This window comes from Xenopus laevis, chromosome 9_10L (genome assembly GCF_017654675.1).
Source record: "Xenopus laevis strain J_2021 chromosome 9_10L, Xenopus_laevis_v10.1, whole genome shotgun sequence".
Classification (NCBI taxonomy): Eukaryota; Metazoa; Chordata; class Amphibia; order Anura; family Pipidae; genus Xenopus; species Xenopus laevis.
This window is the reverse complement of record NC_054387.1, coordinates 17,129,562-17,147,346: the sequence shown is the minus strand read 5'-3', so window position 1 is coordinate 17,147,346 and position 17,785 is coordinate 17,129,562. Positions and strand designations below refer to the sequence as shown.

The window sequence follows — 17,785 nt, the reverse complement described above, 5'->3', positions numbered from 1 at the left end:
TAGTAGGCTGTGCAAAATGTATGTAATGTACTGGATGTCTAACAGAATAGACAGAACACTACTTCCTGCTTTTCAGCTCTCTAAATCTGAGTTAATCAACGACTTAAAGGGGCATACTAGGACATACTGTAACTATTCAGTGAGTTTGCAATTGATCCTTAGCATGCAGCTCAGATTCAAAAGCAAACGGTTATGACCAACGTGCCCCCCCTCAAGTCACTGATTTTTTACCAGGTTGCTGCCTGGTAACCAATCAGAGGAAACCAAGAGCGCTTCAAGTAGTGTTTTGCCTAATATATTACACATCCAGTCACTCCAGCCTTTATACATTACATTTTTGGCTAACTAACTATTTTAGAAACATTTTTTATTTATCCCAACCTATCTATTTACCCAGTTTTTATTTTTATACTGAACAATTCCTTTAAGTTCAGTTGTGTGTTGGCTGAAGCATAACAGTTCCTCCACAGTGGCGGAACTACCGGGGGTGCAGGGGTGCGAGCGGGCCAGGGCCCGCACTCCCTCAGGGCCCCCCGGCAGTCCGCGCGCCAATGTGCGGCGCATATTCCCGGCCAGGGCCCTCCCCCCTCTAGTTACGCTTCTGTTCCTCCATGTGATTTAACATGGCAACTGCAAAGATACTTGTGTCTCCCTTACTAAAAAAGGCAGGACACTGGCAGGTGGCAAAAACTTATTTAATCATGGCACAGGAGCACCATCATATTAAATATTAAATAACCATACACTGTGTTGCCACCATTGTTCGTTGCTGGAAAATGAAGCTGGATTGCACCGAAAACCTCCGTGTAGTCCTACCCTAAGATGAGAGTTACTCATCTTAGGGTAGGACTACACGGAGGTTTTTGGCGCAATCCAACGCGCTGCCACAAAACGCCTGGGACAAATCGCATGCGCCGGAAATAAGGTAAGTGAATGCATCGTCAGATAAAGTAGCAGCGTTTATCCAACGCGACTGTCGGATGCAGACGCTGCACCAGCATCCGACAGTCGTGCCGTGACGGATCAACGTTGGGACTTCATCCGACATTTCTATCTCTCTTATTTCCGTCGCATGAGATTTGTCGCAGGCATTTTGTCGCAGCATGTCGGATCACGCCAAAACCATCCGTGTAGTCCTATGCTTAGTTAGCTAAGTGGCAAATGAGATTCAATGTTGATAAAAGTCATGCACCTGGGATGTAAAAATATGCAAACTACGTATACCCTTAATGGGACTGCACTAGGCAAATCCATTATGGAAAAGGACCAGTCAGCAGCTTCAAGGGCAAATAAGGTCTTGAGCTGTATTAAAAGGGGCATAGATTTGCAGGAGGAGGGAGTTATTCTTCCATTTTATAGAGCAATGGTAAGGCCCCATCTAGAATATGCCGTACAGTTTTGGTCTCCATCACTCAAACAGGACATTATTGTATTAGAGAGGGTACAGAGAAGGGCAACTAAGCTGGTAAAAGGTATGGAAAATCTTAGCTATGAGGAAAGACTGGCCAAGTTGGGGATGTTCAAGCTGGACAAGAGGCGCTTACGGGGTGATTTGATAACTATGTATAAATATATAAGGGGATCATATAATAATCTCTCTACTGCTTTATTTGCCAGTAGGTCTTTATGAAGACCTACTTATGAAGGATAGGTCGTCAGACAAATTTGATTGCTTTTTATGATGACGTACCGTACAAGTACAAGTAAGATGCTGGACAGTGGGGGGGCAGTAGATGTGATCTATTTGGATTTTGCCAAAGTGTTTGATACTGTGCCCCACAAACGACTGCTTTCTAAACTGTTGGGCTTAATGAAGTGGTTTGCTCATGGATGGATAGGAAACTGGCTACAGGATTGGGTACAGATGGTGGTTGTTAATGGTACATTCTCTACTTGGAGTAAGGTTCTCAGGTCCCTCAGGGCTCGGTATTGGGTCCACTTTTATTTAACTTGTACATTAATGACTTAGGGGAGGGTGTTGTAAGTAACGCATCAGTGTTTGAAGATGACACAAAACTATCCAGTCCAATTAATTCCATCCAGGATGTGGCATCCTTGCAACACGATCTTGACAAACTGACAATCTGGCAGCTAAGTGGCAAATGAGATTCAATGTTGATAAATGTAAAGTCATGCACCTGGGATGTAAGAATATCCAGCCACTTATACCCCTAATGGGACTGCACTAGGCAAATCCATTATGGAAAAGTACCTTGGAGTCCTTGTAGATGATAAACTTGGCTGTAGCAAGCAATGCCAGTCAGCAGCATCAAGGGCAAATAAGGTCTTGAGCTGTGTTAAAAGGGGCATAGATTTGCAGGAGGAGGGATTTTTACTTCCATTTTATAGAGCAATGGTAAGTCCCCATCTAGAATATGCCGTACAGTTTTGGTCTCCAGCGCTCAAACAGGACATTACTGAATTAGAGAGGGTACAGAGAAGGGCAACTAAGCTGGTAAAAGGTATGGAAAATCTTAGCTATGAGGAAAGACTGACCACATTGGGGTTGTTCACGCTGGAGAAGAGGCGTTTAAGGGGTGATATGATAACTATGTATAAATATATATAAGGGGATCATATAATAATCTCTCTAATGCTTTATTTACCAATAGGTCTTTCCAGCTGACACAAGGTCACCCATTCCAATTAGAAGAAAAGGTTCCTCCTAAATATTCGGAAAGGGTTTTTTTTTACAGTGAGAACTGTGAAGATGTGGAATTCTCTCCCTGAATCAGTGGTACAGGCTGATACATTAGATAGCTTTAAGAAGGGGTTGGATTGTTTTTTAGCAAGTGAAGGAATACAGGGTTATGGGAAATAGCTCATAGTCCAAGTTGATCCAGGGACTTGTCCGATTGCCATTTTGGAGTCAGGAAGGAATTTTTTCCCCCTCTGAGGCAAATTGGAGAGGCTTCAGATGGGTTTTTTGCCTTCCTCTGGATCAACTGGCAGTTAGGCAGATAAAAATACAAAAACAAAACTTGATGGACGTGTGTCTTTTTTCAACCTTACTTACTATGTTACCATGTCTTTCCAGCTGACACAAGGTCACCCATTCCGATTAAAAGAAAAGAGATTGCACCTAAATATTCAGAAGTGTTTTTTACAGTGAGAACTGTGAAGTTGTGGAATTCTCTCCCTGAATCAGTTGTACAGGCTGATACATTAGATACTGTAGCTTTAAGAAGGGGGTTTGATGGCTTTTAAGCAAGTAAGGGAATACAGGGTTATGGGAGATAGTTCATAGCACAAGTTAATCCAGGGACTAGTCAGATTGCCATCTCGGAATCAGGAAGGAATTTTTTCCCCTTTGAGGCAAATTGGAGAGGCTTCAAATGGTTGTTTTTGCCTTCCGCTGGATCAACTAGCAATTAGGCAGGTTAAAATAGAGTTAAAAGGTTGAACTTGATGGACGTGTGTCTTTTTTCAACCTAACTTGCTTACTATGTTAGCCTGCTTGGCTGTAGGGAGCAGCATGCTGGTGAGGTAGGTGCAGCTATTTAAAAATACAGAACAAACACAGCCAGGAAAGGTCCCACATCTCTGTGAATTTTAATTTCAAAACTCCCCCCCCCACAAACTACAAACTTTCTCCCCCGAGCATAATGCAGATGTGAAACAGTACACTGGAGTCCTGCAGAACAGGAATGTAAAACTATGTACAAAGGCAAACTGATATTTACAGAGGTACACCCCACATTGGCCCCACAATGTGCAGTAAAGGATTTCTGGCAGTTGCAGGCTTAATGCCACTCTAGGGGTTATTGGGTGCCTGCAAATGGTTGGCATCAATGGTGGGCCCTGTAATATGACCCAATGACTTCATAAGGAAAGGAGAAGGGTTAAAGGAGAGCTAAACCCTAAAAATGAATGTGGCTAAAAATTTCATTTTATATACTGAACTTATTGCACCAGCCTAAAGTTTCAGCTTGTCAATAGCAGCAATAATCCAGGACTTCAAACTTGTCACAGGGGGTCACCATTTTGGAAAGTGTCTGCAACACTCACATGCTCAGTGGGCTCTGAGCAGTTGTTGAGAAGCTAAGTTTAGGGGTCGTCACTAATTATCAAGAAGAAAATGAGGTTGACCTGTAATATAATAAAAATATAAATAATGCTACAGGGCTGATTATTAAATTCTGATGCTAGTTGCACTGGTTTCTGTGCTGCCTTGTAGTAATTATCTGTATTAATTACTAATCAGTCTTTTATTGTGACATTTCTATTCTATGTGTACTGTATATTGTGAGTGGGTCCCTAAGCTCAGTAAAAGACATCAGCACAGAGCATGTGCAGTGAATCAGCAGAAAAGAAGATGGGGAGCTACTGGGGCATCTTTGGAGAGACAGATCTTTACTGCTAAACGGTTGTGTTTGCCTTGTGCTGGTACAGAAGCCCAAAACATAATGTACAACATTTATAGCTACTTCTTTAGTTAAGCTTTAGTTCTCCTTTAACTGACCTAAAATCAACTGCTTCCGTTCAGCTAGGAAGGTCCAACCTGCTGCTGACTGTACTTCCGGATAGCCTTAGGTGTTCAACAGCAGACCAGACACCACTAGCCAAGCCTCTAGAAGCTACAAAAAAAAAAAAATAAGCCTGATTAGCAGTTTTGTACTGTAGGTATAGCACTATATTGGGCATCCTAGCAGCCCTCACTGTTATCTGAAATACCAAGCCCAGGCCACAAAGTCTTACAGAACAGAAGACAGCAATCAGTCACGTACAGAAAAGGTCAAACCTAAAACCAGTAACACTACAACCATTACAGGGATCAGGCTGCACTCACACACAGGCTCAAATATGTCTGGGTACAATAAACAATTAAATAATCAGCTCAAGGTGGCATTGTGCCAAACTGCAGGACTTGCAAGCGCTCATTTAATATTCTATGTGCATTGTTTAGTGTCGCCATAAGGATGCTGGAAGAACCCAGACGTTATTGGTACAAGAACATGTCCAACAATTGATTCAAGGTTCTGTAATCAGCACTTCCCTGTGGGTTATGTGAAAACTACGGTGGCTCAGTGGTGACAGGGCACCTAGAAGCACAAGAGGATCTGCAAGATATGGGGGCTAATAACAATAATGCCATAGGGCTGCTTTATTTAGGATATCATCCAGCAGTTCAAAGGCATGAGGAGGTTTAGTACACTCAGGCTTCCCAGGTTTGTTAAAGTCTCCATCACTGTGATATCCAACAAGACTTATTGGTTTGTTACAGCATCTCCTATAGTTTTGGGGTATGACTTCATATACACCCAATCAATGAGGACATTTGCGTATATTGCATTTTTTGCCCACTGACGATCCTTAGCGATTGATAAATTAAATTATGAGATTGACATTTCTTTATATGATCCACGTAAACAAACTACATAAGTTGACTTCGACTCTAACAGCAGTAACTAACAATAGGGGTGATTTCACTAAATAAGATTTCATCCAATTTGTAACCATTGGTGCTACAGATTTGCACTGAAATCCTTTTAAGTGCCCCCCCCCAAAGAGCAACTGTAAACTGAATTACCCACAAAAATACCTAACACTAGCAAACGTAACGAACACTAGTATGAATGGCTAACACTAAAGAACAAAGATTATATAATGTCCCAGTCTCTACACGCACAGGGGAAGGGATTCAGCCTGCATTACCCCTCTGTTGGAGAGGGGACAGACTTAGTATTACATTAAGCTCAGTGGATAGTGTTCTTCTAGATCATCCTTACAATAAAACTCTGCCTCTTTAATTAAAATACAACCGACTTCCAGGAGACGCAGAAAGAAATCCCTGCAATAAAGCACAGCACACAGCTAATATGCCAAGCACAACATTTACCTTTAGAAATTGTTCTGATTGCTCCAACCTGCCAAAATCCATCTTCACAAACAGATATTAGTCTAATCAACTCTTTGGCTCTAATAAACTGAATTACTCTTGCAGTGCCCAGCCAAGATGCACAGAGCTGTGGGGCAATAAGCCGTCATGGGACTGTTAAACATGTTCACTAACAAGAACAGGCAGATGAAAGAAAACACAAATATAAATCACCTACTCTAGCACATAAATCTAGCATGAGCTTCCCCTTTGATGTAGTTGTGCAAGAGCTAGAGCATGAGGCAATAGCTAGAGTAGGAAGAGTTATTGTCAGTTACGTGTGGCAAGACCTGGAACTGATATAAAAGGTTCAGCAAAGATGACCCAATAAATAATGGGAGATGTCACAACATTTTAGTAACAAGAGGTGTGGTGCATAGTTAGACTGATCACTAATTCCCTGCAGGAGCTGCAGCCTAAGCAATTGCCCCTTGGCACTGTGAGGAGCCGGCGTAGATTGGAAATACTGACTGAACCTGGCTCTCAGCCTATTTCCTCCTGTACCAGGAAGAGACGTGAGATAAAAGGACAAGGAGTAAGATGGTTTCTCCCTGACGCTGCGCATGGAGTACAAATGTTGCAGTCACAGACTGAGAAGACAGAGGATGCGCACAGGCAAATATTCCAGAAGTTCCTGTGAAGTGAACGGGAGTTACTTGGGTTCTTCCACTGTCCCTTTGCTGAGGTCGGCCATCTTAGGGTATTTGACTTTCTTCTGGTCCAGTTCGTTCTGAGCCCAGAGTAGCAATTTGAGTAATTTTGCCAATTTAGGGGTGGACTCACGGTTCTCATAATCCAAGACAGCTTGGTTAACTTCACTCCATACCTGCCAGAGAAGATGATGACATGTTACAGTTTAACTGGATATGGGCTGTAAGGTTTACCATCTACGTGATTGGTTTGTTTATGCTGGCACCCAGAAAATGTATTAGCTGCCACCATCTATCATTAACAGGCGATAGAAACCAAATGTTACTATTTTCCTGCTCTCTATAATAGGTAATATCTCACAATACAGCAATGCATCAAACACTCTCTCCTACTGTAGTTAGTCAGGGTTAGAGCCTTCTCCAGCAGCAAAGGGTTAATTACATTCAAACACACTCTCCAGCTACCTGTACTAGTTACTTAGCATACAAATAGGTAACTTTTCACACATACAAAGAGTTAATACACTAAGGCACACACTTTCATATGGGCAATGAGTTCTTTAAAGCATTGCTGTACAACAGGCGGACCCTCCACATGAAAGTCTGCCTGCCGTGTCTGTTTACCATGTGTAAGATTTATAATGTATCACTGCATAGATTAACTGGCCCCTGCATTGTTTACACCTCAAATTCAGACTGTTATCCCCCTACATTGTTCCACACCTGTGCCCCAGCTATTGTTCTCATCCTAAAGCCCTGTACTGTTCACACCTGAGACTCAGACTGAAACTGCCCACATTGTTCACCTGTTCACACTTCAAACAATATGCTGAAGGGGCACAGCATTGTGTCACTGTATGCAGCACAGTATGAACTGTTCATTTTAGAGTGGTCCTGATAGGTTTCCCATATCTCCTGCACTGTTCTGCCTTCCCTATGCTCCCTGTGTGTGCCATACTCTGACTGCCCTATGCTGCCTGTGTGTGCAGTGTTGGATTGGCCCACAGGGATAACAGGAAAACTCCCGGTGGGCCCAGGTGTCAGTGGGCCCTCCTGCTTCAAAACATTTGGCATATTTCATGGCCATTACCTATTTCTATAAGAACAAAGAGACTAAATAGATTGAATAATAGATTATAGCATGTAAAGAAATAGAGGTTGAGGGAGGAGAGGAATTATAATAGTACTGAGTGTGGACCCCTGATCTAAAATCTTTTGGTGGGCCTCTGGTCTAAGATTTTTGGGTAGGCCCCTGATGTCCCAGTCCGATACTGTGTGTGTGCCATGCTTCCCCTGTCCTATGCTCCTTGAGTGTGCCGTACTCTTTCTGCCCTATGCTCCTTGGGTGTGCCGTACTCTGCCGGGTGTGGTGTGCCGTACTCTGCCGGGTGTGGTGTGCCGTACTCTGCCGGGTGTGGTGTGCCGTACTCTGCCGGGTGTGGTGTGCCGTACTCTGCCGGGTGTGGTGTGCCGTACTCTGCCGGGTGTGGTGTGCCGTACTCTGCCGGGTGTGGTGTGCCGTACTCTGCCGGGTGTGGTGTGCCGTACTCTGCCGGGTGTGGTGTGCCGTACTCTGCCGGGTGTGGTGTGCCGTACTCTGCCGGGTGTGGTGTGCCGTACTCTGCCGGGTGTGGTGTGCCGTACTCTGCCGGGTGTGGTGTGCCGTACTCTGCCGGGTGTGGTGTGCCGTACTCTGCCGGGTGTGGTGTGCCGTACTCTGCCGGGTGTGGTGTGCCGTACTCTGCCGGGTGTGGTGTGCCGTACTCTGCCGGGTGTGGTGTGCCGTACTCTGCCGGGTGTGGTGTGCCGTACTCTGCCGGGTGTGGTGTGCCGTACTCTGCCGGGTGTGGTGTGCCGTACTCTGCCGGGTGTGGTGTGCCGTACTCTGCCGGGTGTGGTGTGCCGTACTCTGCCGGGTGTGGTGTGCCGTACTCTGCCGGGTGTGGTGTGCCGTACTCTGCCGGGTGTGGTGTGCCGTACTCTGCCGGGTGTGGTGTGCCGTACTCTGCCGGGTGTGGTGTGCCGTACTCTGCCGGGTGTGTGCCGTACTCTGCCGGGTGTGTGCCGTACTCTGCCGGGTGTGTGCCATACTCTGCCGGTGTGTGCCATACTCTGCCGGTGTGTGCCATACTCTGCCGGTGTGTGCCATACTCTGCCGGTGTGTGCCATACTCTGCCGGTGTGTGCCATACTCTGCCGGTGTGTGCCATACTCTGCCTGTCAAACATAATCCTGGTAGGGTTTGTTCAGGGGGTTTTTCCAGTGGGTTTAGCATTTGAAAATTGTTGCTATGGGCCCTAAAGTGTTTAATTATGTGCTGTGAGGTGCTGTGGTATCTACAATGGAGGAGGAGGCATATAGATTTAAGGGTATGTCTTAATATGACAACTTTTTTTCACAAATTAGTAATAAGTGATATCCCTGCAGTGAGCATCAACCATTTTTTCAACTGATCAAAATAACGGACTGGTCCAGCTTCCTTTCGGAAACGGTGTGACTCCGAATTGTCTCAGAAGGCAGATATATAACACCTTTGCCTAGCCCCCTTGTGGAAATGTCTAATTAAGGGTCTCCAAAAACCAAATGTCTCCAGTATTAAAGGAGAAGGAAAAGGCGTTTAGCACTTGGTGGTGCCAAATGTTAGGCACCCAAGTGAATGTATTTACATTCTATCAGCAGAAAATTGCACCGGCCCAGGGTTATACCAGTGAGCACCATGGAGCGCTCCTCTTCCGGCTTCTTCTTTCTTCTCGCGGCTGCGCATACCCAATAGAATGAAAAGCCGCACTTTCACTAAAAAGTCGGCTTTTTCATTTTACTGTGGATGCGTCTGCCATGGGAAATTTGAAGAAAGAAGAAGCCGGAAGAGGATCGGTCCATGATGCTCGCTGGAATAACCCCGGGCTGGTACCTAACATTTGGCACACCCAAGTACTAAACAGCTTTCCTTTTCCTTTAACCCTTTACAATGTCAGCGCTACACTGCTCTGGCATGACAATCAATCCAGACTTCTGCCAGAAGAACTGAACCCAGACATGTCTCAGCCAGAGTTAATGGAGGGGAGGATAGTAGGGAAAGGTAAACTGCTTTCTTCCTTAGTACACAGGGCCTATGGGAGATTAGGCTGCCAAAGGGAAATAGGCTGGATACCAGTGTAATGTACCTACACATGTGGGTGACCAAATTATACTGATCCGACATATCAGTCTAGGATATTCTATGCTGCTCACCTTTTGTCTTTGCATCATGTTGAGCAAGTCCCCAAAGGGAGAGTCCTCTGGGTTATCGAATGCCAACAGTGCCAGCGTCCGCTCCATCTCAGTCAGGCACTCACGGCTCTCTTCTCCCTGCTCTGCCAGTTGGGTCTGTGCAAACTCCAGAGCTGCCTCTGTCTCCCTTTGTCGGATCAGCTCAATAAGGTGTTGTTGCTGAAAAACATAAAGGCACCATTGATAGCAAACAGGACAAGCTAGAAGAAAAGCACAGCTATTTCAGAAATCCAACTGCCCAGCATACTGCATGTGCATCCCTTAAAAAATAAATAAAACAAATATCCTTATATGCCACTCGACACAAGCACTGAGACTGGTATAATTTATATGTTACATAAGAACCCCAGCCCTGTCCTCTGCAACAACCACAGAAGTCTCACCTGCAAGTGAAAGTACAAGTAGCGATTGGTATCCAACAGCTCAGGGTGCAGGGAATTGATCAGAGCAATGGCTTCCTGGATCTGGCCCTTCAGAATCATCTCTCGGATCTTTATTCTTTCATCAAGGCTCTCCAGATCAACACTAGGTTCTATTCCTGACTCCATTCGAAACTTCTCTGCTGCCTCCTTAAATCCCTCTAAGAAAAGGAAAGAGTGAGATGAGCAGCAATGCAAGAGTAAAGGGTTTGTACGAACCTAAAGAGGTCACACAAGGCCCACCAGAAAATGCCCTGGTGCATGATTACAGGTGACTAATGTGATTTGGGAGCAACAGTGGCCATTCTGATTGCAGTTAACAAGCAACTTGCAACAGTTTCAAAGTTTCTGATCAAAGCACTATGTAGCCCTACCTTTTCCTCACCTAAAGAAATAAGACAATACATATGTAAACACAGACCACTGGAACTTTTGCATCATCTCTGTAAAGCAGGGAGCTCCTGGTGCAGGGGTCCAGGTTGTGACACTGTGAATTGTGCCATAGCTTTCACTACCTACTGCAAATGCACACCACTAAACCACCGGTGGCTAAAACAGTTTTTGGGTGACAGGTGTCCTTGAATGTACCACTTTTATTAAAGGCACAGATTATCCATATTCAGAATGCTATTCAAAGAAACAAAATGCTATACATAGCTCAAGAATTTTCCTAATCAGTTGTATATTTTGTACAACAAATGTGTTTATTATATATTTCTCTATTTAACTGGAAATATTTATTTTCAGTTCTAAGGAATTTAGAGACATTAATAAAAGTGGATTGCTTGAAGTATAGTGAGGTAATTCTTAACCCCAATGTTTCTATCTAACTATAATTCTATACACAGTTAGGGGCCGACTCACTAACTTCGAGTGAAGGATTCGAAGTAAAAAAACTTTGAATTTCGAAGTGTTTTTTGGGCTACTTCGACCACGACTTCGAATCGAACTATTCGAACTAAAAAGCGTTCGACCATTCGATAGTCGAAGTACTGTCTCTTTAAGAAAAAACTTCGACCCCCTAGTTCGCCATCTAAAAGCTACGGAACTCAATGTTAGCCTATGGGGAAGGTCCCCATAGGCTTTCCTAAGTTTTTGTGATCAAAGGATATTCCTTCGATCGTTGGATTAAAATCATTCGAATCGTTCGATTCGAAGGATTTTATCGTTCGATCGAAGGAATAATCCTCGATCGCACTATTTGCGCTAAAATCCTTCGATTTCGGGATTTTAATTCCCAGTCGAATATCGAGGGTTAATTAACCCTCGATATTCGACCCTTTGTGAATCGGCCCCTAAGGGTGTGTGACTATTTGTGCCCTGGGTCCACCTGGCACTGGAGCATCTATGACCTCATGTGCTATAAGGTCTGGGATAAAATGAAATGTGTAAATGCAAAGAAAAGGCTTAACATTGCCTCTCTAACCTGTAACAAGGTAGTTCATGATTAGACGGTTCATGTCTGCTCTTTGGATATGTAAGTTGTTCAGTTTTTCCATCCATTCTTCTTTCGTGATCTCTTCTGGCTTCTCTGTGTAACTCATTGTTGCTTTTAAACAAGAAAATAGAATTAAATAAGATAAAATGCTGCTTGCTATGTTAGGTAGGTGTCACAAGGGATTTCAATGAGGTTGTTTTAGACAAGAAAGATGCAATCAGAGATCGGTAACATAACTAGCGGGGGGCGGGCCCGGGTGCGCGACGTGCCCCCCTCCGTATGCGATTTTCACCACGGCTTCAGTGGTGCACAAACTGCTGGGGGGCCCTGATGGGGTCCGATTGGCCCTGGTCCAATATCACCCCTGATAGTTCCACAACTGCCAGAGGCCCTTGACATTAGGGACACAGTATACAAAGGGTACAATTAGGGTCACTTGGTTGGGATGGGGCACAGAAATGTAAAACAACATTTGGGGTCAAGGGACTGGAAATGGGGCTTGGTTGGTAGCCACTCATCAGGCACTAGTTTGTGAAAGGGTTTATTAACGACAGAGAGTTGGGGGGATGATGGCACAAGGCTGGAGGCACATGCAATAGATGGAAGAGACTTTATTGGGGACAAAGGTTTGGGGGAGATGATGGGCACTAGGAGAACATGAAGTATTGCTAGCACTGGAGTAGGGGAAGATTTATTATGTACACAGGGTTTGGGGCATAATGAGAACAGGGTTAAAATTAGGTATTTGTGGGACTGGGAGGGGATGATTAATGAGACAAATTGCAAAGTTGGATTGCGGAGTTCCTCAAAGCCCGTAGGTCATTTGAGGAGGAAACAAAAAACAGAAGATCGAAATAATATATGGTGTAGTATTTCAAATTTAAATGTTATCGCACCCGCAGTGTTATTAATATTATTTAGATAATGGAACCGTAAATTATCGTGTTGGTGATGGGTGTGTTCTTAAATTACAATAGTGGTAGAAGTTTCAGTGAACAGGCTTACTTCTAAATTAAATGGTTTTTGATTTAGAAGTAAGCCTGTTCACTGAAACTTCCACCACTATTGTAATTTAAGAACACACTCATCACCAACATGATAATTTACGGTTACATTATCTATAGGGATGCACCGAATCCACTATTTTGGATTGAATCCACTATTTTGGATTCGGCCGAACCCCCGAATGCTTCACGAACGATTCTGACGAATACCGAACCAAATCCTAATTTGCATATGCTAATTAGGGGTGGGAAGGGATAAACATTTTTTACTAGCTTGTTTTGTGACAAAAAGTCACACGATTTTCCTCTCCGCCCCCTAATTTGCATATATGGTGTAGTATTTTAAGTTTGAAATACTACACCATATATTATTTTGATCTTCTGTTTTTTGTTTCCTCCTCAAATGACCTACGGGCTTTGAGGAACTCAGTCATCCAACTTTGGAATTTGTCTTTATACACAAGCAGAGGAGAGCCCGAGCGGTTGCTGGACTTGAAATATACCAATCCGGAGTTTCAAAGCTGTAATTGGAGGATTAATTAGAGCCACAGGGAATGGGGAGATGTATGGGGGCACTGGCATAAGGGATACTTTATGATTAAAGGGGTTGTTCACCTTCAAACAACTAGATGGTTTCAGATAGACCTTTTCCAATTACTTTCTATTTTCTATGTGTCACTGTTTTTCCAATATTAAAAGCAGCTCTGGGGAGGGGGGGTCGCCGACCCTGTAAACTGTTCTAAATTGATAGATTTCTTATCTTTTTCCCTGCTGAGCAGAATCTCTGGGTTTCATAACAGGCAGCTGTTAGAATTGATACAATAGTTGCTAATACTCTAGAGATGCAGCTGAGAAATGGATCAACTAAATGTTGCAAAATTGTAACAGTTCAGAGTCTGCACCTGAATTACTGAGCTGCCAGACTGAAACACCGCAGACAGGAACATTCAACTTTAAACTTAGATTTTGGAAAAACAGTAAAAAATAAAAAATGTAAAGTAACTGAAAAAAGTCTTTATTTCTGGGGAACAATCTGAAAACAACTGAACTGAAATAAAAGGTAAACAAGTCCTGTAGCCACAAGGCTGGATATATGGATAGGGGCACAAGGACAGAGAGGATTTATTTGGGGAGATGATGGGCAATAAGATTATTTCGGAATACAGAGTTTATAGGAGACAGTGAGCACTAAAGAGAAGCATAGGATTGGGACCCTCTGTTGGGTGAGAGGCCCGAGACTATAAGGACATTATAATGTTCCCAGGTCGTTTGGAAAACAAGGAGCAATAAGTTACTGAAATAGTCTCCTATATGGGAGGAAACTGAGCCCAAACTGTGAAAGAAACCCGGCCCAGGACACCCCCTTAGAGGAGAAACCAATCACCCGGTAACCAAACACTTACCTACTTCCGGCGGCTGCGTCACCGGCGAACCAAGTTCTCTGCCCGGGTCACCTGACCAGATTCTCGCGAGAGCATCAACGGGATCGGCAGTGTTTGCGCAATACGCGTGCGCGGAGAGACCTTGAGAGGTTAAAGGGGGTAAATGTGATTGGATTACTGTGAGTAAACGGGTGCTAGTGGTTTATGTGATTGTACTCGGTTGCGCTGTATTGTATTTCGGCTGAATGTGTTTATTGATAGCGATTCCTCTCTCAGTAGAAATGTCCAGCTTGTCTTGTTTATTAATAGCGCGCTCTGAGATCCTATAGTAATGCACTGCGCTTGAAAGAACTCGGTGCCGCCTTTTCTGTGGAAAAAAAAACACCAGCCATATTTGTTTTTGGTGTTACAAGTAGAAAGAGACAATGTTAAACGTCACACGTTTGAAGTTAAAGTAACTCCACCTTCTTTGCCCATTTTATTTGACTGCTACTGAGTGTGTACACCGCCTAACACACACGAAATGGCGGCCATAGCAGCGGTAACTCTAGAAACAAACATGATGGAGGGGCGTGGAATGTGACGAGCAAAACTGGAAGCTTGCCCTAGATCACTCGCGCATGCGTGAGGCATGTTAGTAACGTTTGCGTATGCGCACAGGAGCGGTAATGCTAGAAACAACCAGCATGATGGCGGAGGCGCATGCGCAGACTGCAGGGACTGTAGTGGGAGGGGCGTGGAATGTGACGAGCAAAACTGGAAGCTTGTCCTAGATCATTCGCGCATGCGCGAGACTTGTTAGTAGCGTTTGTGTATGCGCACAGGAGCGGATGGGTTCGGCAGCCATTACGTCATTGCCCCTGCAAGAGAGCCTCGGAGACCCTGCAGGTCGGTAGCGAGTGGCGGTATGGTACGCGCGTGAGGGAGACGGATGGTGAGGTGAGCTGACCCCGAGGAATAGAAGTGGTAAAACGCGGCGGGGGTCAGGGTGGTACGGAAGGGGAAAATATCTGGGCCTGCAGTTTGGGGGCGGGTTATGGATACGGTTGAGGGTGAGAGACCGAAGGTGGTTGTGTTTTTTGGGAGGGTAGAGGGGAAACGTAACTGGGTAGCATTGTATTATAAGTGTTTGTTGTGAGGGGAAGTGTGTGAGGCCTTACAGACGCATATCGCGAGTAATTGGGGGTAAAGGCCTGGGCCTGGCACTTGTGGCGAGGGAATTAAGGAGGGAAGACGGGAGGTGCTGGTGGCGATGGAAGAGGGACACGTCACGTGGTGCTTTATGTTCGGGTACAGTGAGGGGTCTCATTGGGAGATGCAAGTCTGTGTGTGCCCATTGCTGCCACCCTCCCATGTGTATGTGCTTATAATGTGGAATGGCAGCCCTAGCCCCCCCCCCCCCAGGAGCTGGTATCATTACTTAGTCCTCTCTATCAGACCCTACCCATTCCTATGAGACCCATACTCCGTTTAGGAATAGACTTGGGGGTCATTTATTATTCACTGGGCCCATCCAATTCATCAGGGAGGAGCTGACTTACAGCTTTAATATCTCTGGACCCGCACTGATGATTTTCCAGACTCCCAGCATGCACTGCAGGCCCAGAATGTCACCGTATTCCATGTTTCTAGGCCCTGCCACGAATCCAGTACACTGGTTTCCTTCTGAGCTTCAGTAGAGGGCATAGTTTAACCTTTTTTTTTTTTTTTACTGCTCCTGGCTCAAGGTGAACGTTCTGTTGCATTGTGTGATGTGGTTCAGGGAAGGGCCTTCAATCAGGTGCAGCAGCCAACAATTACTGTGTGTGTTATACAAGGGATTCCAGTGCGACACAGAATATGTCCCGTGTTAATCAGTGTGTGGGCTACACTACATGTCGCTGTCCGCTAGTATAAAAGATTTATCCTCCTGCCTTACTAATAACCATACAACTCTTCATTTTATGCTTTTCCTGTGCTGCTTTAAATCCGTTTAGAAAGGAAAATATAAGTGACTATTTGTTAGAGGGCCCCTTGGGGGTAGTAAACGAGTTATAATTGCAGAATAGGGCATATGCATAGATTTCTTAAATTGATAAAACTAGTTAAATCCATGACCACCTGCAGTATCCCATTCTACTGTTTGTTGCCAGTTGATTCTTTGTACCTAGAGATTGGTTATTTAAGGGTGGAACTATCACTTGTTAAATTTCCTTGATAAAGGTCCTTATAGGGACTGAATAAACATATATTTTCTATCACGGTGCAGAGTGGTTTTATTTATTTATATATATATATATATATATATATATATATATATATATATATATATATATATATATATATATATATATATATATATATATATGCACATATATGCACATATATGCAAAAAAAATATATATATACACACACACACACACACACACTAGGGATGCACCGAATCCAGGATTCGGCCATATCATTCTGCCAGGCCGAATCGAATCCTAATTTGCGTAAACAAATTAGGCACAGGAGGGAATTTGCATTACTTTTTGGCACAAAACAAGGAAGTAAAAAATGTTTCTTTCCCATCCCTAATTTGCATATGCAAATTAGGGCTCAGGGGTTCGGCAAATCCAAAATAGTGGATTCGGTGCATCCCTAATATTTACACACATATATTGAACAAACTGTAGTTCTTGCGATCACTATAGCCTTCACACAGCTTCATGATTTCAACTTGAAAAGGAACTAAAATGTTTTCAAAGCTTGCAATGATTATCTTCGTTAATAAAGGTACATGTATGGGGCCTGCAGCAACAGGGACAGAACTATTGCAATACAGGTACAGGTATGCAGAATGCTTGCGACCTGGGCTTTTCCGGATAACAGATCTTTCCGTCAATTTGGATCTTCATACTAAAAGTCCACTAGAAAAACATGTAAACGTTAATCATTTTTAAAATTTGGATTATTTTGATAGAATGGAGTCTATGGGAGACGGTCATTCCATAATTCGGAGATTTCTGTATCACCTTGTATACCACCTTTTTCTTTTTTTGCCCTGTGACTGGCTAACACGTTGCAACTACTATAGCCTTTTATGTAATGCTATTGTTCTATGCCTGCTGTCACTCTTGAGCCTAAAATGAGCTTAAAGATAATTAGCTTTTGCCAAATGAGCAAGCACAAAGCATGTATTGGATTTTGGATTCGTTCATAGTATAGTAATATTTAGGCACATATATATATATATATATATATATATATATATATATATATATATATATATATAGAGTATGTAAAGAAGAAGCAGCACTCGTCAATTGCAAAAAAGTGTATTAAAGATCAGAGCATCACTCAAGCTCTGATCTTTAATACACTTTTTTGCAATTGACGAGTGCTGCTTCTTCTTTACATACTCTATTTGATGTGGGGATGTGACGGCGTCTCCTATTGGAGCGAGCACCGACCAACACAGCAAGTATACTTCTAAGAGTGCTGGGGCACCCATTGTATAATTTTCTATATATATATATATATATATATATATATATATATATATATATATATGCAATTCATGCTTACTATTTGTATTGCATATATTTTTAATTGGTTATATCCATTTAGTTATTTAGCTATTTCATTGTGGTTTCTTTCTAATCAGTTTGAAATATATTGCTGTATTTTAATTCTTATAACAGACCTTTGCCTTTAGTGCTAACAAGGTTTAATTTTGCAGGTAGCACACACACTTCAGTCAGTGTCATTGCCTTAATGACCT

General features: G+C 43.5%; 2 protein-coding genes across 8 annotated transcripts in view; one reads left to right on the top strand and one right to left on the bottom strand.

The window, feature by feature from the left end:
• Positions 1 to 3,528: 3,528 nt before the first annotated feature.
• On the bottom strand, positions 3,529 to 14,638 carry gid8.L (GID complex subunit 8 L homeolog). Of its 2 annotated transcripts, XM_041575772.1 has the most exons (6): positions 14,505 to 14,638; positions 14,062 to 14,407; positions 11,643 to 11,765; positions 10,181 to 10,377; positions 9,759 to 9,956; positions 3,529 to 6,704 (listed from the first exon to the last, which is right to left on the bottom strand). In XM_041575772.1, the coding sequence occupies exons 3-6, from the start codon at positions 11,758 to 11,760 to the stop codon at positions 6,531 to 6,533; spliced, it is 687 nt and encodes a 228-aa protein (XP_041431706.1). In that variant the 5' UTR covers positions 11,761 to 11,765; positions 14,062 to 14,407; positions 14,505 to 14,638; the 3' UTR covers positions 3,529 to 6,530.
• The window catches only part of dido1.L (death inducer-obliterator 1 L homeolog), a 37,402-nt gene continuing 33,726 nt past the window's right edge, over positions 14,110 to 17,785 (top strand). For 3 of the 6 annotated variants that reach the window (XM_018234512.2, XM_018234513.2, XM_018234509.2), the window contains exon 1: positions 14,780 to 14,979. The gene's annotated coding sequence lies outside the window, so the exon portion shown is untranslated. 6 annotated transcript variants of the gene reach the window in all.

What these genes read in the sequence shown, in the direction of transcription:
- gid8.L (XM_041575772.1), bottom strand. Translation starts at nt 11,760, where the DNA reads ATGAGTTACACAGAGAAGCCAGAAGAGATCACGAAAGAAGAATGGATG. An exon ending in ACTTGTACTTTCACTTGCAG is followed by an intron (nt 9,957 to 10,180) that starts GTGAGACTTCTG and finishes TATGTTTTTCAG; the next exon opens with CAACAACACCTTATTGAGCT. An exon ending in ACATGATGCAAAGACAAAAG is followed by an intron (nt 6,705 to 9,758) that starts GTGAGCAGCATA and finishes CTTCTCTGGCAG; the next exon opens with GTATGGAGTGAAGTTAACCA.